General features: G+C 43.2%; 1 protein-coding gene across 1 annotated transcript; it reads right to left on the reverse strand.

Moving 5' to 3' along the window:
* Window positions 1–19,739: 19,739 nt before the first annotated feature.
* RPTN (repetin) lies at window positions 19,740–23,515 on the reverse strand. Its single transcript, XM_049875633.1, has 3 exons — window positions 23,378–23,515; window positions 22,130–22,556; window positions 19,740–22,057 (listed from the first exon to the last, which is right to left on the reverse strand). Exons 1-3 carry the CDS (start codon window positions 23,513–23,515, stop codon window positions 19,740–19,742), a joined length of 2,883 nt encoding a protein of 960 aa, XP_049731590.1.
* Between the last annotated feature and the right edge of the window lie 2,050 nt (window positions 23,516–25,565).

Here is a 25,565-nt window from a genome sequence, read left to right on the forward strand (position 1 = left end):
CCATTCTTCTTCATATAGTCCAGCTTCTCGGATTATTTGCTCAGCATACAGACTGAATAGGTATGGTGAAAGAATACAACCGTGATGCACACCTTTCCTGACTTTAAACCAATTAGTATCCCCTTCTTCTGTCTGAACAACTGCCTCTTGATCTATGTAAAGGTGCCTCATGAGCACAATTAAGTGTTCTGGAAATCCCATTCTTTGCAGTGTTACCCGTAATTTGTAATGATCCACACAGTCGAATGCCTTTGCATAGTCAATAAAACACAGGTAAACATCCTTCTGGTATTCTCTGCTTTCAGCCAGGATCCACCTGACATCAGCAATGATATTCCTGGTTCCACATCATCTTCTGAAACTGGCCTGAATTACTGGCAGTTTCCTGTTGATATGCTGCCGCAGCCATTTTTGAATGATCTTAAGCAAAATTTTGCTTGCGTGTGGTAAGCATTAGTTTTAGGCTTTTAGCTATTCTGCCAGACGTGGAATTGGAACTTTCTAGATATTTTTCTTTGAGTTTTTTTTTTTTTTTTTTTTTTTTGGTACATGGAGTGTACTGGGAACATGGATGGCTTCTCTGGGTATCTGATAAAGCGCAGCCTAGCTCTTGGCTATCAGCTGGCTTGCTGTTTGTTCTTGGGAGAGGGTACACCATTAAAGGCTCATTCAGAACCACATCTTTTGAAAGCATTTCCTAAACAAGAAAAAGTGCATCTGATAACACAAATTAGGTCTTTGAAGTGAACCATGTCCTCTAGAGGTGTTATAAAGGGTGACGATTACAACTTCTCAAAGGACAAGCATCTGTTTTTCTGAAGTTAGTGTAATTCCTTCTTTACGGGCCAACAGATTTCGAAATACATTATTGGAGTCCCTTTGGTTATGCTTTTCAAGGTGCAAAACTCTTTGATACTGTCTGATCCCACTTATATGAAATAAATATATAGAAACAAAAGATTATTAAGGGTTACCAGGGTGGGAGAGAGTGAGGAAAGGGAAGTTTTTTTTGGGGGGGCCATGGAGTTTATGCTAATGGTGATTGAATATTTTGGAAAAAGATCACAGTTATGGTGGTACAACATGAAGAATGGCATTGAATAGTCAATGTGGAAGTTGTGCGGGTGAATGTTTTGGTGTCTGTATTTTCACACGATAAAAACGAAACAAAACCAAACAAAAATCTGTTTGAAAGTCTCTGGCTATAAGCCCTAAAATACTGGTTTCTATACCCTCACCTGTCCCATGAGTATTCACAGTGCCCTGCAAGTCAGCTAATCACAAACTTTCATTGGGAATCTATTATATGGAAATTACTGTCCCAGGTGAAAGAGAGGAGGGCATTGGAAAAGACAAGATTCCAGACATTCAGAGGGTATGATGTAGTTGTGAAGTCTGGTTATAATCTATAAATTCTCTATAAAGAAGGAAGGCATCACTGCTGGCTGAGGTAGTTTGGGAGGATTTCAGGGAGGAGGTGGGGCTTAATCTGGATAGGAGGAACAGATTTAAAATAGGCCAAGTGGAACATGGAGCCTTGCACACAGACAGCACACAGACAGTGTGAGAAAAGGATGGGGAATAGGAAAAGGCCAAGTATATTTTGAAAAAAAGAGAGCTGCCTAGGCCAAAGAGAGTGGAGAGTTTGTCACTATTTGATAAAGGGCTGTGTCTCCTTCATCCTTTCAAGGGCCAGCCTCACAGAAGAGAAGGTTTTGTTTCATACATTCATTTAAGGAGGAATTGAGTATCACAGGTTGCAGGTTCCATGAAGGTGAGTTCCATGTTTGTTTTGTTCTCTGCTGTATTCCCAGTGCCTGGAATAGAGAAAGTACTCGGGAAATGTTTGTTGAATGAAAGAATAAATGGCTTGCATTTATGTGCTGTATACAAGACCATGTATAAGTGCCATGACCAGAAAGTAGCCCTATAAGAATGCAGAAGAAGAAGTCGCTCCTGGATGGTGGTACAAATGGTTTGTACAGTGGAAGAAAAAGCCTGGTGATCTGCTCCCTTTAAGATTACAGCCAAGAAAACCCTATGGAGCAGTTCTACTCTGTCACACATGGAGTTTCCAATGGTCGGAATCAGCTGGATGGCAACTGACAGCAAGAACGATGGAGAAGGAGGAGGAGTAGAGAAGGAACACTTGAGAGAAGTCACGATGAACCATACGATAGGAGGGAGGGCACAAATTTATTTTCTGAAATCTGAATGGGAGTACTGAGTGGGTGGCTGCATTGTCAGGATGCAAGGGGTGGCAGTAAGAATGGGGAGGGCAGGAGTAGTGACATTAAAACTAATATCCTTGTTCTTGATCCACCTTCGAGGTCAGTGATTTTTTTTTTTTTTTTGAGATAAGAACAAAGGTTGGGGAAAATGAATTATTTTTGCCATGAGGCTGGTTTCTTATCTGTATCTTAAAAGTAATGCCATCATCACCTGAGCCCAGGCAGAGCTTCCTCTGCTATTATTATGCAAATGAATACTTGAATAAGCAGAACTTGCCTCAGAGAGGAAAAAAACTGCCCGAGGCTGCAGCCTAGGCTTGGTTAAGTAGACTGGTGTTGCCCATATTTGGGTAATGGCTGGTGAAGGAGGCTTTATTGTTCTGATTCAAGCATCTGCCATATTTCATCTTAATCCTCTGCACCCAGCTTCATATGATCGATTCGGTCTAATCAAACTCACTGAATATTGGCCTAGGTACCAGGAATTCAAAGACAGACCTGACACACCTCTGTCCTGCATCCAGCTTAACTGGGGGAAATTTGGCTTATAAGACATGGTAGTGGGGAGTCTATTTTTCGTTGTTGTGATCATCATCATCACCACTGTAAGCTAGATACAATAGTAACTGTTGTCTCTTATTCATTCTTACACCAATCCTGTATAGTTGGCATGACTAGCCTCATTGTGTATATGGAGAAACTGAGACTTCAAGATGTTAAATGACCTGCCAAAGTTCAAAGAAGTTGGCATTTGGCAGAGCTGGTATTTGAATGCAGATCTATCTGACTCTAAAACTCATACCCTTTACTGTCATTCAATAAACAAAAAAAACCAAACCTGTTGCCATCGAGTCAATTCCGACTCATAGCGACCGGACAGGATAGAGTAGAACTGCCCCGTAGAGCTTCCAAGGAGCACCTTTTGGTTACCAGCTGTACAGTTAACCACTATGCCACCAGGGTTTCCTTGTCATTCAGTACTACTCCTTTAATTCTTTGCTGCCTGCGTGGATGAGTGGTTTTTTCCAGACAGTCCAGATGGAACAAGGAGGCATTGCAGACAGGGAGAGGAAAGGTGTAGAGTAGGAATTGGCAAAGATATTTTGAGAAGAAGATAGCTGATGAGTCAGACCAGTCTCTCTTTGATAAAGGGCTATGTCTCTTTGATACGGAAAGTATCACTTAAAAGATCTTCCCTTTACCTCTGCCCCCAGCATAGTTCACCTAGTGTTGTGGTCCCCTCTGATGTGGTTAGAATGACCACATGCTTTATAGCAAGGTGGCCTCAGCAGCGGGAGGCCAGTTCCATGAAGGAGGTTTCTGAGATATCTGACATCTCTCATGTTCGTGTTCATCAGCCATAGTTCATGATCTTTGTCAGGAGGCTGGGAGGCACTTGTCTTCAGTGAGAGCTGGTGATGATTAGACCAAGATAACTTGACTTCAGTAATGTTTTTCCCCTGGCAACTTTGTGTGAAGAAACCACACTAAACCAGGACCAGTTTGTGCAGCTGACGGAGGCACCAGGGCAGAGAGCGTCCTGTTATCAGACACCAGCACAGTGACTGCTGAGTGTCATGTGTGGACTCTGCAGACTTCTAGCCACAGCTTGATTATAATCATTAAGTTTTTACGGGACGATGAATGTATTGCCAAGGGTTTTATAATCCTCTTTTTATTAGTTGTTCCCCATCCAGCCACTATCTCACGGAAGGGCTGCCGCCTCTGCATTCCAGGTGTGGAAGGAAATAGGACCACTGTGAGGTGAACTTGCTTGCCAGAGGTTATCCAATGGGGTTCAGACTTGCTGGAATGGCCAGATGTGGTCTGTTCATTCAGGCCAATCTGTTGACATGGGAGCCATGGAGATTTAGAGCTAAGGAAATAATACCTTGGAGGTCTGGAAGGTAGCAGGATAGATTTGGAATTTGTGTTTTGTCTTCGAATGTAAATTTTGTTTTTGGTGTCAGGAATTTGATGAATCAAGAGTAGAACAGCTCAGTCAGTCTGCTCCCCTTTCTGTGCTTTTTTATGTACCATCTTCTTCCTTGCTCTCCAGAAGAAGTTCGTCCTGAACAACGAGTGATCCAAGTTCCAGGCATTTATTAGAGGAGGACCCGGCTGGTGGGTGGGGTCTTGATGGTGCTGATTACAGGCCACATGAGAAGCCCAAGGTAGCTCTCTTTTGTTTGGAGATGGCTTTATGATATCCTCTTATCCTCCATAGAGGGTATCTAGTTAAAGCACTAGTTTCATGGGCTTTTCCTAGATATTCTGGTACTTGAAAGAGGGGCTCTAACATTAACTAAATTTGGGAACTCTTGGCTAAACAAATTGAAACAGGTGCCTTATTTATCATTCTTGTACAGCAGGGTTTCTCAAAGCCTTTGACGTGTGTTGTGAGTTTCCAAAGGGGGGCTCTAATGTAAAGCATTTAGAAAACTTGTGGACCACCAGCTCCTTCTGCACACCCCCACCCCATCTACCTTCTGACAGTAATATTCTGTAGAATACCCATGAGACCTGACAGACTCCTGAGCATGTCCCAGTAGACAGGCAGCCCGCGGTCCCCTTCCTTCTTTCTCTGGCTCTTCACGGTGCATGAGGCTTCATGTTGCCTTCAGAAGCCATATGCTTCCTTCACTGTTCTTGTCGGAAGCATGGTGAAATATCTGCCTTACTACATAGACCTCCTAGGGGTAAGCATGTACCTAAGGCCCAAAATGAACTAGACACCTTCTGAACTGAAAGTTTCTTTTTTGCCTTGGCTCATTATGCCGACTGTAACGTAATGAATGAGTTTTGATTATGGGGTATGTGGTGGGACATAAGTTGCCACAGAGATCTCAGGAGTACAGATCAAGTAGATTGTACTATATGTGAACAACATCTTGAAATTATTTACATCAGTGATTTTTCAACATAAGAATGGCCTTGTGCTATCCCCACTGAACTTCCTCTCAAAACTACGAACTTGGGTCTTTTTTTTTTTTTGTACAAGGTAGTGCCAAAGTGTCAGAATGTATCCTCTTCAGGAATTGTTCATTTTTTAGTAGATTCTGGCAAGCCATGTAGTAAATTGGGAGTGGGGGTTTTGCCGTAGGCTCAGCTCAGACAGTGATATTCTCTGAGACCTTAGGTGAGTTACCTACACTCCCTGGTCCCCAGTTCCCTAACTATAAAATTAGGGTAATTACTCCTGCTTCCTCCCTCCCTCCTAGAGGTGGTGCTAGAGCACATGACATCATAGATGGGGAAGTGCTTTGAATTTATAAGAAAAACTTACTGTAGAGAATTTTTTAAGGTGCTTGACCCCTCTTCTCCCATTCTCTGTGTTTTTTCCCTTTTCTTAGCATCTGAATATAGAACCCTGGCAACAGATCAATGAATGAGAGGTGAGGTTAGGAAGAGAGTCCTGTGTGTAGAACTGGCCGGGGGGCCTTCACCAACTCTTGCTTTCACAAAGCGTCTCATGGACTGGAACGCTGTGCTCCTTAAACCCACTGTGAATATTGCGTTTTGTGTTCTCTTTCCTTTATCTAGGAAAAGATATTCATAGAAAGTTGTTGTGGTTAGCAAAGTTGATGCCGACTTATGGCGACCTTATGTGTGCAGAATAGTACTCCATAGGGTTTTCAAGACTGTGTGACCTTTTGGAAGCAGATCACAGGCCCTGTCTTCCGAGGTATTGCTGGGTGAATTCGAACCACCAACCTTTCAGCTAGTAGACAAGCACTTTACCGTTGGCGCCACCAGAACTCCTACCCATAGGATACTCCTGAGGGAATGTGACCTGACAGACTCCTGAGCGTGTCCTATTCAGAAGGTTCACCACTAGAAGGTTTATGCAGAAGCTGAGAAGCAGCTTCTGTTAGCGTGGGGTATTCATTCTGATTACTCAATAGTTCTGACTTAAGTCTTTGTAGTATGTGTCAGGATTCAGGGAAATGTTTCCTCATTAAACCTTGTCAAACACCCACTTGCTGACATTTTGCTGGATTTTGTTCTTCCATTGGCCTTTCTTACCACGTGCCCAGGAAATCCCGGACTGGGTTTTAGACTGTACATCTCAGATCACCAGGATCTGGCATCTCAGTAGCTTTTCGCTGTCACAAGCCCAAACCATTTCACTTTCGCCCTGTGCGTATATGATCATGATGCCCATTTTCCAGAGAAGGAGATGGAGGCAGAGGTTGGAAAGACTCGCCTGAGGCCTCAGGGTGACTCATGAGCACAAGGGAGAGGAGGGGTGTGAGTGAAAGATTCTTCTCCCCTGACCTCACTCCAGATCCCACACCAGCCAGCCCATTTTCTCCCATGGACTTGCCAGCCTGGAAACCGGGTTCCAAAGCTATTTTGTTGCCCCCTCCCATCTGTTGTTCATCTTTGACGTAATTCATTTATCTAAGGCATCATTTAGCCCATTATCTCCTTGTGGTTGTCACTCAGATGCCATGAGTTTCCTGCCCACCTGTCTTGCCACTTCAGTATTAGCACAAGTCTCAGTGAGTGCAGTTCCCTACTTGCCCCACTTTTCTCTGCACTCTGGTCTCTGTGTCCAAGACTTGGGATAACATCTCGCCACAATTAAGTGCAGAGTGGTTGCTCAGAAGGGAAGGGTAACTATAATTTACTTCCATTTGTCACGCTGTACATCTTTCTTGACACTAGATACAAAAATAACATAATTAACCTATGAGTGTGGTATTCATATTTTGCAGATGAGGAAACTGAGGCATGGAGAGGCCAAGTGACCTGGCCAAGGTCACACGACAGGGAAGTGGTGGAACTGACATTCAGCTCCCTGTCTTTTCCACCACGCCCTGCCTTGGGTTTTACTAAAACTTTTTGGTGACCACACTTCTTGTTATTTGCATAAGTATAATTTCTTACATTTGTATAGTGATTTATGGCATACATTTAGGACTTCAGAAAACTTAAATAATTTTTATTTCATTTATATGCTTTATAAAAATACAACCTTATAAATTAGGTACCACAGGTAATAATGTTCCATTTTTTTTTAGATAAAGGAGCAGAGGCTCACAAGATTTAGTGATTTGCCTAACATCTCACAGCTGGTGACCAGTCTATACCATATAATCTATTACCAAAATATTCATCCTCAAGTACTGCTTTCATTATGCTGCTCTTCTGATTAAGAACCTTACAGTGGGGGGCACTGAGTTTATGTTAGTGGAGGAGGGAGAACTCAGAAAAGGAGGGTGAGAATGGTTGCACAACTCAAAGAATGTAATCAATGTCATGAATTGTACATGGAGGAACTGTGGAATTGGTGTATGTTCTCCCGTGTATATTCCAACAACAACAACAAAAAACAAAATTAAATACATTATATATAAAGAAAGAACCTTGCAGTGACTACTTATTGCCAAATGTACAATTGGCAGTCAAAAGTTCAGTGCTCTTTTGCCAGCTAGGCTTCCTCAAACATCATTCACTCATGCAGCACACCTTAATTAAATGCTTGTGATGTGCAAAGAACTGGGAATACAAAGGGGAATAGTACATGACCCTGGCCCTTGATGAGATTACAATGTGATCAGGGAGTCAGCCAGGTCAAATCATTATTTTAATCCAGAATAATAAGGGCTGTGTTCGAAGGTATTATGGAAGCACACTGAAGGGGTAGTACCTCACCCAGACAGGGGGCTCAGGGAGGGCGGCTTAGCGTACGTGGTGCTTATGCTGAATCCTGCAGGACTAGTTGGGTGTAGGCTGTGAGGTAGGGAGGGATGAGAGGTGAGGTTGGGAGAGCTAAGCAGGGTAGATCATGAAAGACTTTGAGGGCAAAAGTAAGGAATTTAGACTTTATCCCACAGACTATGGGAAGCCATTATAGGATTTTAGGCAGGAGATGACATCATCAGGTTTGCATTTTAGAAAGGTCACCGTGGCAGTAAAATTGGGAGTGGATTGGAAGAGGGTAAGACAGGAGAGAGGGAAGTCACTTAGGCATCCATTGCCATAAAATAGATGAGAAATGGAGGTCTGAACTAAAGTATTTGCAGTTGGATTGGAGAAAATCAAATCGGAAGGATTTTCAGAAGTAGAAACCCATTGGGCTTGCCGATATAGTGGATGTCTAAGGTGAAGACGAGGAAGGAATCAAGAGGAAGTCTAGGTTTTTGGCTTGAGCAGCTGGGCAGAGACTGGCACTGTTTATAGGGAGAGGGACTGGAAGGAGGGGTTGTATTTTAAGCATGTTGAGTTTGAGTGCCTGTGAGACACTCAAGTTAAGAGGCTCAGGAGGCAGTAGGACATATAGGCCTGGAACTCAGGGGAGAAATCTGGGCTGGGGACATAGATTTGGAAGTCACTGATAGTAATGGGGTCATTGGCTCAGAGTGGGTGAGGTTGACCAGGGAGAAGGGTGTAGGGCAGTGGTTTTCACCTTTGGATATGCATTTGAACCCATGGAGGGACTTTTTAAGAATCCATATTGCCCTGAGCTCACGCCACAGACCTATGAAATTAGAATTTATAGGGATAGGATTCAGGCATCTTCACAGTCAAGTCCATTCCGACTCATGGCAACCCCATGTGTTACAGAGCAGAACTGTTCCGTAGGGTTTTCTTGGCTGTAGTCTTTGTGGAAGCAGATTGCCAGGACTTTCTTCTGAGATGCTGCTGGGTGGATTCGAACCTCCAACTTTTAGGTTAGTAGCCCAGTGCAAACTTTTTGTGCCACCCAGGGACCTCGATCCCTTCTTACAGGCACCTAATCTATTTGCTATTCCACGCACTTAACTTGCTAGGTGTTCATCTGTGTCTCCATTCAAACTACTCCCGATGCCAGTCCACATCCATTCCATACTTAAGATCTGGCTCAAAGCTCTTCCTCCTAGGAATATCTAGTTAATTTTACCTGATTCTGATTGCTCCTTATACATTTGGTTCCATGTTAAAGACAGCCGCATTGTGCGGCAGTGCCAAGAGTCTTGGACTTAGACTGTGAAGATCTGAGTTCAAGTCCTGTCTCTGCTACTAGTTCGTTAGCTGAGCCATATCGGGGAAGTCACTAAAGGTCATCAATTTCTTCACCCGTAAGATATTTGAGAAGAACATTGAATATACCATGGACTGCCAGAAGAACGAACAAGTCTGTCTTCGAAGAAGTACAGCCAGAGTGCTCCTTGGTAGTGAAGATGGCGAGACTTCATCTCACGTACTTTGGACATGTTATCAGGATGGACCAGTCCATGAAGAAGGACATCATGCTTGATAAAGTAGAGGGTTATCAAAAAAGAGGAAGGCCCTCAATGAGATGGATTGACACAGTGGCTGCAACAATGGGCTCAAACATAGCAACGATTGTAAGGGTGGCACAGAACTGGGTAGTGTTTCATTCTGTTGTAAATAGGGTCACTATGAGTTGGAACTGACTTGATGGCACCTAGCAACAGCAACAGAAAAGGTGTTCTTAGCAATAAATACTTTGAAGGGTTGATACAAGATTTGCCTGTGAGAATGTATACATTTGTATGTGTATAGGGTGGTGGTATGAAATTTTGCACTGCCAGTAGCTTACTTTGCGGTTGTCCCAAAGTCTCTCTCTCTCTGTGTTTATTTCTCTAACTAGATTACAAACTCCTTGAGGACAAACTGTGTTTTGTTTTTCTGATCCCTGATTAGCTTAGTATACTGTCGTGATACTCAGGTAGTCTCAACAGATACTAGGTCGTGCCAGTTAAACAAGCGACTGTCCTCCCAGGTGACAGGACGTTTGGGCATTTGAGCAGGACCTACAGCCAGATGGCAGCCTGCACATTTGAGTCAATACCATCTAGTCTATCTGTAGTCTCCAAACACATAAGGGAAAGAATCCTATGTATTTGGTGGTGGTGTTGTCAGGTGCCATTAAGTCGGTTCTGACTCATAGTGACCTTATAGGACAGAGTAGAATTGCTCCATAGGATTTCCAAGGAGTGGCTGGTGGATTTGAACTGCTGACCTTTTGGTTAGCAGCTGAGCTCTTCACCATTACACCACCCAGGCTTCCATGTGTGTGCAGGAAACTGAAAATGATTGAAGCTCAAAACCATCTGATAGCTTCCCAGCCTGCTCTGAGGAACATCCAAAGTCCTTAAGCCTACCAGGCTCTGCATTATTAGTAGGTCTGCAGAGTGTTTCTCTGACCCTGACTCACTCTCCTGCTTATTTTGTATCCACTTGCCTCTATTCCCTGAGTGTACCTGGTATGCTTCTGCCTCAGGGCCTTCGTAGCTCCCGTTCTCACAGATGATCGTTTCATTCCCTTGCCTTCTTCAGATCTTCGCCCCAATGTTACCTTATCAGGAGGTACCCTGACCACCTTATTTAAAATTGTGATCCTCAACATTCCTTATTTTTCCTTCATTACTTTATTTTATTTCCCATAGCACTTGCCATTATCTGATGTAATACGTATTTTATTTATTTATTATCTTCATCTCTCCATTAGAATGTAAACACTAGGCAGATCATGTTTTTTTGTCTATTTTTTTAAACTGCTATGTCCCTGGTGCCTATAATGGTGCCTGGGAAATAGTAGGCACTCAATATTTTTTGAATAAACAAATGTTTTAATAAATGAATGAATAAACAAAGGTTAGTCATCAATGGCCAAGATATTTTGAGCTGGCAGAGACCCTGTTGGTCAAGGAAACTGACTCTCCTTTTCTTACTCCAGTTTCGTGTTGGTTTCTTTCTAGGGTTTTATTTAATCAAATATGGAGGTAACTCATGTTGCTTCCCTTGGTGAGACAGCTGTTTAGCTTTCTGGCTTTTTTTTTTTTTTTTCCAAAGGGAATAAATCCTCAGGAGAAGAGATCTTTGGTATTTTTGAGTCTTACTTCAAACTCTCATCTCTCATATCTCCTGAATTCGGCTCCTAGTCTAATGGAAATTCCTAGCTTCTTTGGTGGGAGTTTTTCTAAAGATAGGGGACCAGTGCTCAGCACTGGGCCCAGTGTACACTAAGAGCTCAGAGAATACCAGTGATGGTTATTTTTTACTCCTGTTTGAAAACAATTGTTCTCTTCTTTTGGACTCATCACATGGAATTATGATTGCCTCCTTTTCTCGTGGATTGTGAGTCCTTGATGGCAAAGACAATGCCTCTATACCCTTAATGCCCAGCATAGTTCCAACAAATTGTAGTCATCAATGTTTGTTTGTTGGATAGATGAATGAAGGAACCTAAGACTTTCAAAGTCCAGCCTCAATATTAGGCACTGTGGTTAAACTACTTGACTGCTAACTGAAAGACCAGTGGCTTGAACCCACCAGCTGCTCTGTAGGAGAAAGATGTGGCAGTCTGCTTCTGTAAAGATTATCCGTTTCTGTCAAGTAGATTTGGACTCATAGTTACCCTATAAGACAGAGTAGAACTGCCCTGTAGGGTTTCCAAGGAACAGCTGGTGAATTTGAACTGCCGACCTTTTGGTTTGCAGTCAAGCTCTTAACCACTGCGCCACCAGGGCTCTCCATAAAGATTACAGCCTTGGTGACCCTATGAGGCAGTTCTACTCTGTCCTATCGAGCCACTATGAGTCACAATCAACTTGACGACAACGGGTCTTTAAGATGTTGTTATTAGTAGACATTGCACTGTAGGATCTTAAAAATGAATAAGATAATGATTTTCTTGACTTTAGAGAGTTTATTACCCAGTGTGAAAGACAGACTTGCAAATTATGAACTTAAAAATAAGCTGAATAAATTAGAATGCCACAAAAGAAGAAGAAGAATAGTAGGAACATAGAGGTAGGGTGGAAAAATTAATGACTAGTGGAAACCCTGGTGGCGTATTTGTTAAGTGCTGAGGCTGTTAACCAAGAGGTTGGCAGTTCAAATCCTCCAGGCGCTCCTTGGAAACTCTATGGGGCAGTTCTACTCTGTCCTACAGGGTCGCTATGAGTCGGAATCGACTTGACGGCATTGAGTTTGTTTTTTTTTTTTTTGGTTTTAAGGCAGCAGTAGGAGATGGTTTATGAAGATGAAATTCGAACCAAGATTTTAAGAATGACTACAATATTTATCGAAGAAACCCAACTGCCTATTTAAATCCTAATCATTTGTTAAGGACCAGGACAGGTGCCTCCTCTACTATGAAGACATTTGCTTTGCCCCACCTGAGTGTGATCTGCCTCTCTTTTGAACCTCCGTGGTGCTTGCTTTCTTACTGCCTTACCACCTTCTCTTACAGCCCTTGGTGTGCGTGAGGTGATCAATAATTGTTGTACATCGAACCATTGTTACTTCTATGCATGGCTTAGTGCCTACTTCTGCCCCTCACTAAACACAAACTCTTTTAGGCATCAGCTGTGTCTTCACAGTTCTTTAGTGCCTGTAACATGCGAGGCACCCCACAAATCTTTATAGCAGCCCTGTTAGATGATGTTATTATCAGAAGCTTAAAAGGAGGAGACTGAGGCTCATATCACACAGCCAGTTAAGTAATTCGGTCAAATTGGAATACACTTCTATCAGATTCCCAAGTCACTGCACTTAACTCCATAGTATAGTGCGCCTCTTAGCACAGTTAGGGGATCTAGTAAAATGCTCTGTAAACCAAAACCAAACCCACTGCTGTTGAGTCGATTCTGACTCATAGCAACACTATAGGACAGAGTAGAACTGCCCCCATAGGCTTTCCGAGGAGTGGCTGGTGGATTCGAACTGGTGACCTTTGGTTAGCAGCCATAGCTCTTAACCACTGCGCCACCAGGGTTTCCAAATGCTCCATAGCTGCTTATTAAATGAGATTGAATTTACTGAATGAATGGAAGCGTATATGTCTCATCTAGTGGCAAGCAAGGCCTACAGTACTGGATTTGGGGCTGTGATACCAAAAAAAGCCAGTTCCAACAGATATTGGTGACGGTTGCACAACGTGATTGATGTAATTAGTGTCACTGAATTGTATATGTGAAAACCTTGAATTGGCCAATGTTGTGTTACATATACCTTTACAAAAACAAAAAACAAAACAAAACAGCCAGTTCCCAGGGGCACCTAATCAGGTCGCAACCAGGATGTGTCACTTGTTTCTTTTGATTAGCACACTTCAGTTTTTAGAGCAGTTTTGTTTAGGCTTACAGAAAAATTGTGCAGGAAGTTCGGAGGGCTACCATATGCCCCCTCACCCCCCACACACGATTTCCCCTGTTACTAACATGTTGCATTAATATGGTACGTTTGTTACGATTGATGAAGGTTATTATTACATGATTATTGATATGTTATTACTGAGGAAAATCTGGAGTTTACATCAGGGTTTACTCTGTGTGTTGTATGGGTTTTGACAAACGCGCAATGTCCTGTATCCATCATTGCAGTATCTTGTGGAATAGTTTCATTGCCCTTGCAGTTCTCTGTGATTCATCTGTGTGTCACTCCCCTCCTCTCCCTGGCAACCACTGACCTGTTTACTGTCTCTATAGTGTTTCCTTTTCCAGACTGCCATGTGGTTGGAATCATACAATATGTAGCTTTTTCAGACTGGCTTATGTCACTTACCAGTATGCAGTGAAGATTCCTCCACGTCTTTTTATAGCTTGATAGCTCATTTCTTCTTACAGCTGAATAATACTCCAATGTATGGATGCACCACAATTTGTTTATTCACCCACCCATTGAAGAACATCTATGTTGCCTCCAATTTTTGGCAATTATAAATAAAGCTGCTATAAACATTGGTGCAAGTTTTTGTGTGGACATGTTATCAACTCATTTGTCTAAATACCTAGAGTGCAATTACAGGATCCTATAGTAAGCCTATGTTTAGCTTTGTAAAAAGCTGTCAAACACTGCATTCCCACCAACAATGACTGAAAGTCGGTGTTGTTCCACATCCTTGCCAGCATTTGGTGTTATCAGTGGTTTGGATTTTAGTCTTTCTAATAGAAGTGTGGAAGCCCTGGTGGTGTAGTGGTTGAGTGTTATGGCTACTAATCAAAAGGGTGGCAGTTTGAATCCACCAGGTGCTCCCTGGAAACTCTGTGGGACAGTTCTACTGTGTCCTATAGGGTTGCTATGAGTCAGAATCGACTCGATGGCAATGGGTAATGAGTTGAGAATAGATGGGTAGTGGTATCTCGTTGTTTTAATTTGCAATTTCTTAATGACATATGATGTTGAGCATCTTTATATATGCTTATTTTACATTTGTGTATCTTCTTTGGTGAGGTGTCTGTTTAGATATTTGCATTTTAAAAATTGGGTTGTTTGTTTTCTTAATGTTGAGTCTTAAGAGTTCTTTGTATATCTTGGGTAAATGTTCTTTATCGGAGCTGTATTTTGCAAATATTTTTTCCTTGCTTTTTCATGCTCCTACCATCATCTTTTGTGAAGCATAAGTTTTTAGTATTAATGAAGTCCAACTTACCAATATTTTTCTTTTATGGATCATGCTTTTGGTGTCACTTCTAAAAATTCAGGATATGTCATGTTTTGCATCTATAGCTGTTGTAACAAAATTGGTGACTCTAAAGGTCTTAAGTGTTCACTGGGCTGACAGCTCCATACTGTGACCTGTTCCCTTCCCAACAGTGTCATTTTTGTCTAGACAGCTCCTAAGGTCACAGGGAATCCAGTGACCAGTTGGTGGCACTAGAATCCCATATGCTATTTTCCTCCAGCTTGCTGACAAGGTGTTTTTCAGCCTCTGGGATATTTACTGTAATTCTTAAGACTGGCTGATTGACCTAGACATTTCATTATAAAACCATAGCATTATAGGCGTGAAGGAGACATTATAGATTGTCCTGTGCCAACCCCTCATTTTAAGGACTAGAAAACTGGAGCACATTATGGGGACATAAATTACTCAAGGTCATATGTGGCATTAATAGCAGTGACAGGACTAGAATTCAAGTTTCCTGACTCCCAGTACAGTGCTCTCTTGCTTAGCCTATTGGTATTTGTTTAATAGGTATTGTTAGTCTCTTTTCCTTTCAAGAATGCAAGCTGTTTTTTAAGAGATTGTATTTTGACAGACAATAAAACCAAAAACCAAACCCTCTGCTGTCGAGTTGATTCCAATTCATAGCGACCCTATAAGACAGCAGAGAACTGCCCCATAGAGTTTCCAAGGAGTGACTGGCGGATTTGAATTGCTGACCACTTGGTTAGCAGCCATAGCACTTAACCGCTATGCCACCAGGGTTTTCTGACAGACAGTAGGTACTCAATAAATGTTCAGTTCAAATGAGGCTCCAACTGCTTGAGTAAGTCTCCTAATAAGTTAGCCAACAACAATGGTTGCAAATTCATTTTGTGCTGGTTCTCAAAGAAATAAGAGACACAATGGGTTTCTTAATGACCTTATAGCTTTGGTGGAAATGATAAACTACATAATTGAAGCAACTGAAGGACACTTGTTTGCTGGCATCAGAAAGCAAAATGCAGGCAGGGCAACCTGAATATATGGAAGTCAACAGAGCAAAGAAGGACTTGTCACTGAGGGGTGGTTAGATGAAGTAAGTTTTGAACTAGCTTTTCAAGGAGCTGGGAGATATGAAATGTTGGGGTTGGGCTTTAAGGGAGAAGAAGGGGAAACTTGTTTAATGAGAAAGAAAATAGAATGACCACCATCTGGGATCCTGCAAATCATGGAGGATGTTGATAGTACTGAGGGGAATCTACTTCCCCTTGTTGGCGGAGGGCACAGGAAATCTGAGAAAGGCTGGGACCTGAGTGGTAGGTGAGCATGGGATGGATGAAAGCAGGACAATGGGCATAGGACAGTGGTGCTAGGCATGTAGGGAGGGTTGTGATGTAATGGCGAGAGTTCATTCAGGTGAATTTTATTCAATAAGCACTCCCATATACTTACTCTGGGTGATAATGATGTAAGAAATAAGGTGTGAAACTTTTTCTGAAGGAACTTCTAATGTAGCCGGGGAGTGAGAAATGTTCATTGATACCTACACTACTGTAGAATGTGATGATGGTCACAGAAGGTTTCCAAAGACATTGCCTAAGGACAAGGTAGGTTACTTTTGTTCGGGAAGAAGGGCTATCAAGGAAGGCTTCTTGGAAGAGTTGGCACTTAACCTGGAGTTTTCAATAAGCATTTATTAAGCTTCTATTAAAAACAATGTAAAAGGAGAAAAGATAAATAAATAAGCAAGAAGATATTGGATTATTAATCACCTTTGTGTATATTATCTCAATTAATTTTAAATCAACTATTGGAAAATTTACCTCCGTTTTACAGATGAAGAAACTGAGGTTTAAAAGGATAAAGAACTTTGTCTAAGATCATAAAATTAGTAAGTAGTGGAACTAGGTCTCAAATGCAGGTCTTTTTATTCTAAATTCCACCCTTTTTCCATATATGGTCATGCGTCACTTAATATCCAGGATTCTTTCCGTGAAATAGGATGTTATGTGATTTGGATGTTGTGTGAACATGCCTAAATTGCAAGCATTAGCATTCACTGATTTTCTACCTTTGTGTTGTTTAATAACCTTTTGTTTCACTGCCAAATCCATACTTCTCCTTTGCCTCTTGCTGCCAGTAGCACGGGTTTTGCTGCATTTGGGAGCCATGATGCACGTCTTGGGGATATTTTCAAAAGAGAAGTAAATGAAGAGATAGTGCTACCACGCTCAAGAGACGCGCAAAACACAAGATTGAATGCTGCTGCCTATGAGTTGAAGCATACACTGTTATACGGTAACTTTTTATTCATAAGTAGGGAAAGTTCACATTAAAATAATGATAGAAAGTACAATGTAGTACATACATAAGCCAGTAACATATGCATTTATCAAGACATGTGTATTAAAGATTATATATGTACTGTACCACTATACACCAGGCAGCACAATCGCTTTGTATACAAGAGACATGAGATTCACAGGGTGTGTGTGAGAAGCTGTTGTGTTCGGTATGTTTGGTTACGTCTGCTAAGTCCTGTTCTCTGTTCGGAATTTCTGAACTCTTATAATCTAATGGGACCATGAACGTATATGTGGCTGGGATGTATATGTGGACGTTAGATGTTTCTCCTTCCTCTTTACACATCCCTCACCTTGGACCTTTCCTTTCTGACCTTTAGCTTTTGGCCTTGGAGCTCTGGATCACCCTTTGTTCTGCCCTGGTTCCAGGGCCTGCGTGGGGTTATCTTATCTGTGGCGGAGAGGTTAAAACCAGTTGCCCTCAAGTTGATTCCAACTAATGGCAGTGCCAGGTGTGTCAGAGTAAGGCTGTGCTCCGTAGAGTTTTCAATGGCTGATTTTTTTGGGGGGGTAGATTGCCAGATCTTTCTTCTGAGGTGCTTCTGGGTGGATTCAAACCTCCAACCTTTTGCTTAGCAGCTGAGTGCATTAACTGTTTCCACTACCTAGGGACCACCCAGCTGTTTCTCTCCATCCCAAACTTCTCCCCAGCCAGTCTTTCCTCTTCATTTTCTGCTCAGAAGACTTATGTACTGATAAGAGGAAAAAAAAAAAAAAAATCCAAACTCTTTGGTGGATTTTGAAGTCCTCCATGATCTCATTCAATTCATCCTTTTAGCTTTGATGGCCTATTTCTCTCTTCAGTGCTTTATAGGTGTACCCTTTGCTTCACTGAACACTCCTGGGCTTTCCTTTCCATCTTGTTCTCATGCTGTTCCCTTGCCTAGCACTCCTAAATCCCTCGCACCTTTCACTGCCCCACTGATCCGCTGAGATCCTTGGTGAACCCTAAGCGGCTTCCAGATTTTGAGGCCTGTCACCTTTGGATTTATTCTCCACCCTCTGATTTAGCTTGCCAAGGAAGGTCTAAGTTAAGAAGAAAATTTGTGAAGAAGATTCATTTTACCCCTGGACAAATACGCCATTTGAGCAATGAAGTGTGTGACAGGTGTTACAACAAGAGTGAGTGGGAATTTAAAGAAAGGAGAGCTTGGAGTGCCCAGGAAGGCTTCTCAGAAGATAGGATGTTTTGGTTGTGACCCAGAGGATGCCTAGGTTTTTGCTAGGCAGAAAAGAGAGAAGAGATGTCCCAGGCTGATGGAATAGTATATTCAAAGATATGAATTAATGAAAGATGCTGGTATATTAAGGAAAGGTCAAGTCTTTTGTGTGGCTACAGCATAGGATACTCCTGGAAGGGTGTCTCATGAGAATTAGCTAGTAAGGTCATCTGGGCCAGATCGTGAAGGGCCGTGTGTGCCATACTAAGGAGTCTGGTTTTATTCTAAAGTCACTTGGGAGCCACTGAAGAGGAGAGAAATTCAGGTAGTGGAGGCGAAGAAATGGGAAAAGATATGAAGGATTTAGAATTGGCAAGACTTAATGACCATTTGGAGCCCTGGTGACGCAGTGGTTAAGCGCTTGGCTGCTGACCAAAAGGTCGGCAGTTTGCATCCACCAGCTGCTCCTTGGAAACCGTGTGAGGCAGTTCTACTCTGTCCTATAGGTCGCTGGGAGTCAGAATCGACTTGATGGCAATGGGTTAATGACCGTTTGAATGTGGAGGTGAATGAGAAGGAAAGGTCAAATGTGACTCCTCTGGGGGGAGGAAGCTGGAGATGATACTTAAACAAGTTCCATTTTCACTCCTTATTTTTGTTTCATATCAATCCTTTTTCTTTCAGTTCCCAGAAACTCAAGGAATGAAGGTGTTTTAGAAGTCCAGAAATGAGGTCTCAGAAAATGACCCACCAGTTAAGATAGCACAGCCTCACAATGAAGAAGGAAAAAAGCCATAAGTCATTGCTCACCAATTGTTTATTGAGTATTTAAATACAATTTCGTAGTCTGCGCACAGACTTTCTTGTGTAGGGTTTTCAGGCCTCAGGAGCTGTGGAATAACAGGTTGGCCTCTTGGAATCTGCAAACATATGGCATATGTGTTCTATTTTATATGCTCAGAAACTAGAGCTGAAGTTGACCTAGTCAGCTCTAGTGATGGGAACTCAACATACAGTATCGCTGATGAGGGTAGGACCGTGGGTGCAGGAGGTATTGTTGACATCAGAGACACCCTCTGTGATCTCTGGCTCCTCTAGCAGCCTCTCACTGTATTTCCTCTCAGTTCAGACTGTGCAGCTTCCAATTCTCGATGCTTCATCCACAGGAGCCAAAACACACCCAAGCTCAAGTTTTTTCTGCCCTCTGGTTGTAACACAAGTCTTCAGAATACCTTTCCAGTTTCTAAACTTTTGGGAGAAGTGTCCTTCCCTTTCAATGATCCAATCAGGCCCCACCTATACGGAAAGCAAACTAGGAAATGATTTAATTCTCAAATTGATCGAAATTGGGTTCTAATTATTTCACCCAGTTTACCACTCAGATTTTACCTATCCAGAAAACCCTAGAATTGTTGCTCGAAGAGCTGACATGCCCTAAAAACAAATGTTGGTCCTCAAAAGCATCATTGCATGTAGATAGAGTAGAGGATAGAGAGAAGACATACATTGTCAAGCTCTTAGAGAGAAATAAAGATGAACTTGACATGTAGGTTTCTTCCTTGGCTTCATGTTGCTTTAGCTTTGATGATCATGCAGCCTAGTACTGATGCGATCTCTGTTCTTGTACGTAGTCGTAAAGGGGGTTGGAAGAAATAGCTGCCTTGGTAGGATGATCTCTATCCTGTTCTCTTCTTTGGGGCCTCCCATTGCCTTGGGTTGAATGGAAGGCTTGGTCACTACGTCTTCCCTGTGAAACTCGACTCTGGCCACCCTCATTCAGGTGGAAAGTTTCTCTGTTAGAACAACCTTGCTGGGTCACATTGAATTGTTGATTCTGGGACCTGTCATACCTCTCTTCCCCCTCATGGGTTTGTGTATTCTGTTGTTGCCAACAGTTTTGATCCTCTTCATGGATTTGCCTGTTTCCTCTCTGACGGTTCTGCTCACCTTCATGGGTTTGCCTGTCCTGTCTCTGACGGTTCTGCTCACCTTCATGGGTTTGCCTGTCCTGTCTCTGACGGTTCTGCTCACCTTCATGGGTTTGCCTGTCCTGTCTCTGACGGTTCTGCTCACCTTCATGGGTTTGCCTGTCCTGTCTCTGACGGTTCTGCTCACCTTCATGGGTTCGCCAGTCTTGTCTCTGATGGTTCTGCTCACCTTCATGTGTTTGTCTGTCCTGTCTCTGACGGTTCTGCTCATCTTCATGGGTTTGCCTGTCCTGTCTCTGATGGTCCTGCTCACCTTCATGGGTTTGCCAATCCTGTCTCTGATGGTTCTGCTCATCTTCATGGGTTTGCCTGTCCTGTCTCTGATGGTTCTGCTCATCTTCATGGGTTTGCCTGTCCTGTCTCTGACGGTTCTGCTCACCTTCATGGGTTCGCCAGTCTTGTCTCTGATGGTTCTGCTCACCTTCATGTGTTTGTCTGTCCTGTCTCTGACGGTTCTGCTCATCTTCTTGGGTTTGCCTGTCCTGTCTCTGATGGTCCTGCTCACCTTCATGGGTTTGCCAATCCTCTCTCTGATGGTTCTGCTCATCTTCATGGGTTTGCCTGTCCTGTCTCTGATGGTTCTGCTCATCTTCATGTGTTTGTCTGTCCTGTCTCTGATGGTTCTGCTCATCTTCATGGCTTTGCCTGTCCCTTGTCTGACAACTTTGTTCCTCTTTATGGGTTTGCCTGTCCCGTGCCTCACGTGGACTTTCCTGGCCTTCATGGCTGTGAATACCCCAGCTTTGATGACCCTGCCTCTCCTCTGTCTGGCTATGGCTCTGCTGGGTTTCAGCCTGTCTGTGGCCTTGCTCACTGCCACTTGATTGCCAGTCTCTCCCTTTGTGGCAGAGTGACCTTTCTTGCTGGATTTGTGCCAAGAGTTTGTGCTGGTGGTGTTGGGTATCTTCAAGCTGCCTTTTCCATGCCTGCTGTCTGTTCTGGGACCCCTGCCTCTGGTTTCGGTTTACTTCCTGTCCTTGAGTCTGCTGACTTAGTCTCCCTGACCTTCCTGATTGCTCAACATATGTGTCTCTTCTTGTTCCCTCGGTTCCTTGGAAGTGCCTATCTTGCCCTTGTATTTCAGTTTCTCCAGTCTCTGTCTGTCCATAGTGGGAACTGTGGACTTCCTTGTCTGTCTGACCATCATGGGAACTCTGGCCTTGTCTGTCTGTCTGACCATCGTGGGAACTCTGGCCTTGTCTGTCTGTCTGTCCATAGTGAGAACTCTGGTCTTGTCTGTCTGTCTGACCATAGTGGGAACTCTGGCCTGGTCTGTCTGTCTGACCATCGTGGGAACTCTGGCCTCTTCTGTCTGCCTGTCCATAGCGAGAACTATGGCCTTGTCTATCTCTCTGACCATAGCAGGAACTCTGGCCTTGTCTGTCTGTCTGACCATAGTCTGAACTCTGGCCTTGTCTGTCTGTCTGTCCATAGTGAGAACTCTGGCCTCGTCTGTCTGCCTGTCCATAGCGAGAACTCTGGTCTTGTCTGTCTGTCTGACCATAGTGGGAACTCTGGCCTGGTCTGTCTGTCTGACCATAGTGGGAACTCTGGCCTTGTCTGCCTGTCTGACAATAGTGAGGACTCTGGTCTTGTCTGTCTGTCTGACCATACTCAGAATCCAGTCCTTGCCTGTGTTTCTGACCACAGCCTGATTCCTGATCCAGCCTTCCAGACTGTCCATAAATACAGCCTGTTTGCTGTTGTTCTGTATGGCTAGAGCAAGAGTCCTGTCCAAGTCTTCTAGACTGGCCACAGCTTGATCGTTGTCCAAGACTTTCAGACTGATTGTGATGAGAATCCTGAACTGGTTTTTCACATTGATTTAAGGCAAAGAGATATCCCTGTCTAGACTTATGACTCAATTTTTGACCATAGCTAGAGTCTTGGCCTTGTCTCTCAGACTGATTTAAGCTGGAATCCCTGTCTTGTCTCTCAGGCTGACTATAGTGAGAATCCAGATTGTACCTCTCAGACTGACCATGGCGGGAGTCCCAACCTTGTCTCTCAGACTGACCATAATGAGAGTCCCTTTCTTGTCTCTCAGACTGATCGTAGTAAGAATCCTGATCTTGTCTCTCAGATTGACCATAGCTAGAGTCCCTTTCTTGTCTCTCAGACCCACTGTGGTGGGAGTCCCTATCTTGCCTTTCAGAGTGACCATGATGGGAATGCTGCCTTTCTTCCTCATGCCTCTGCCTATGTTGTCTGCCTCTGTTTCTTGGGAATGTATGATCTTGTACTCCCTCCTGCTCTTCTTCTTGCTGGGAGGTTCTGTCTCCACATGACTGGATATCTAGCTTATGATAGCAGGCTTGGGCCAATTGGAACACCAACAAGAGGTATTCATGAAAATCAATATGTCCATTGCTGTCTCGATCCAAGATGGTCAGAATGGTTTCCACAGTCTCTGGGTCATTTGGTCTCTGTAAGAAGATGAAACAAAGACTCAAATCAGATGCCCTCCTATGAATAGTAAGATATGTGCCAAGGTCCATGCCCCAGTCCATTCAGTTGTGTATGGACTTTCCTTGGTTGAGAAACCTTTAATCTGAAGACTTGGGCTTGGTTCTTCTAGTCTTTGCTCAACTGATCCTCAGAACCTCATCCCTTGCTGGGCCAACGGGAGCATGATCATAGGGTATAGATATCTCCATTTAAAATCAGCTCCATTGATAATAAATTTGAGTCATTTGAGGAAGTTATCCTATCCCAACCCATCACATGGTATATCTTAATTGTTGGTTTACCTATTCCTTTCTCACCACACTGGAATCTTGGAGGGAAGGGAAAATGGCTTATTAATCCAGTGCCTAGGATGGTGCTAGGATGGGGTATGTGCTCAGTGACTCTTTTTTGAATGAATGAATACATAATAAGATATATAAAAATACAGATGGCTCCAAAATAAAGAAATCAAGATATAAACCTTAGATTTCCTACTGAGAAATGATTCCCAGTTACTTTAAAGTTATACACCCTCCTGTTCAAACTCAGATACAAGAACGGTGCATGTGCATGTGTGCCTGTGTGTATGTGTGTACGCGCACACACTTGTGCATGCATGTGCACGTGCTGGAAGAGAACTTCTGAGCAGCTGCCTGAAATTCTTTCTGTTACAGGGTGAAGGTGGACCATGACCAAATAAGACAAAAATGCTAAGCCCTGGTGAGTGTTTTGGATGCAGGCAGCAAAGTCACTCACACTTGATTCCATGAGGCTGGGGCCTATCCTGAGCCCATCTTACCCAGAGGATGTCTCCAAACTCAGCCAAGAGTAGCTGCTTCAGCTCCTTCTTGCACAGCGAGGTGCAGTCCCCATTCTCACTGGCATGTTTCTGGAACACTTTGATCACAGTGAGTATGCTGCTCAGGAGTTGAGCCATTTTGGCAAATACAGGTAGATATCTAAAGGAAGAAACAAGATTTCATCTGTATTTAGGATGAAGATCAGGAAATAGCATTTTCAGAGGAAAAGAGGTCCCTCTTGGTCTGGGAAAGAAGCTGAAAAATGACAGAGCCCCTTCTTAGCCATACTCCTCACTCCTTTTGATGGCACAATTAAGCTCCAAATATCACATACTATCGTGGGAAATGGGTGCAAATTGTGGTTCCCTTGCTAGCAAAAGAGGCAATTTCATTTAAACACACAGACACACACACATATAAAAAACCCACTGCTGTCAAGTAGATTCTGACTAGTAATGACCTATAGGACAGAGTAGAACTGCCCCATAGGGTTTCCAAGGAGCAGATGGTGGATTTGAACTGCCAACCTTTTGGTTAGCAGCCGAGCTCTTAACCACTGAGCCAGCAGAGCTCCCTCCCCCATACACACACACACACACACACACACACGTTTATATGAAACCAAAAACCAAACCTTCTGCCAACAAGTCGATTTCGACTCATGGTGACCCTGTGTGTTACAGAGTTGAACTGCTCTATAGGGTTTTCTTGGCTGTAATCTTTATGGAAGCAGATTGCCAGGCTTTTGTTCCATGGTCCTGCTGGGTGGGTTCGAACCACCAACCTTTGGTTTAGTACTGGAGTGCAAACTGTTTGCACCATTTAGGGACTATGCACACATATAGGTACACATACACACATGCATACAGACAGTGAGAGGGTGTTTTACATACCTTGGCCTATAATTCAGGTGGAACTTGCTTGATTGAAACACTTACATTAGAACACAAAGGAGGGGAGTTCAGACAGCCTAGGAGGCAGGACCAGAAGCCAGCAAAATAGAATCTCATTTTCCACCAATGACTAGACTTTGGAAGGGCCACTAAATTAACCCCACTGAACAGGTCTCAGCCTCCTAATGAGCTTTCCTCAAGCAGAGAAGAAAGCTAGAGGTCTCTCACCATGGGCCAAGGAAGATTCCTAGGAGGTTAAATTCTGGCAAGTGCTTCTGGCCTGGATGGTCATTTTGAAAAATACTTACAAAATGGAATCATTGAATAAAAATCCTGTTACAGATAAAAACAATAGAGTGGGTGCACAACTAAATTAACTACACAGGTGATAGGAAGTATATACAATCAGCTAGGTCAACATTGGCCATGCCAGAAGGCTGGATCTTAATAATATTTCTTTTTTGGTGTGAAAATTCCAGTTACTGGATTTACAGGCCTCTATAAGGATTTTTTTTTTTTAAAATAAGGATACCTTTTTATACTTAAGCCCTAACTGCAGAAAACACTGGACTTCCAAAAGCATGAGTGATGCTTATAAGGAATAAATGGCAAGTAATGAATTGCTTGGGACAAGCTGCATGACTTATGGCAATTCCTGACAATGAGACTTGAGTATTGCTAGGTCCCCACGGTCTAGGGCCTTGGCTATGTTGAGCCCTAAACTCATGGATCTTGCCTAACTTGCAGAAAAGATAAAAACCCCACTATGGGAGAATAAGGTATCCACCAGTAGTCTAGCCCTCAGTTTTGGGATGTGTAGGACATACTAAAGCAAAGGCGTGTATATCCTTTAGGCTTAGAAATAGGTTGTCATACTCTCAGAGCTCAGGAAAAGGAAGCAAGATGCTTCCATGGAGCACTTTCTGACCAGCCCAACAAATCACAGTTGGCTATCAAGAGCCTCACAGATTCTGCCACCTTTTCCCCATGCGTGTCTTACCTGCTTAAGGAGGAAGGCACAGAAGAGTCAGAAACCCGAGAGGATACTGGAGACCTGCAAACCCATCCTATTTATAGGGGTTTTAATTGTCCTACTAGGCCATCCCAGGAGACACCCATTCTGTGGCAGATCCTGAATCACTCTGGGCCCAGCCCAGCTTGACCTCTCCCTCTGTAAACTGTTTAATTTATTTACTTCCCTCACTTGCTCACGAACCTGTTTGTCATTAGAATAGGTGACCCCGTTCGTGTCCCAGCCCCATTTAATTTGGGAAGTGTGTGTGTGTGTGTGTGT

Source organism: Elephas maximus, chromosome 3 (genome assembly GCF_024166365.1).
Source record: "Elephas maximus indicus isolate mEleMax1 chromosome 3, mEleMax1 primary haplotype, whole genome shotgun sequence".
Lineage (NCBI taxonomy): Eukaryota > Metazoa > Chordata > Mammalia > Proboscidea > Elephantidae > Elephas > Elephas maximus.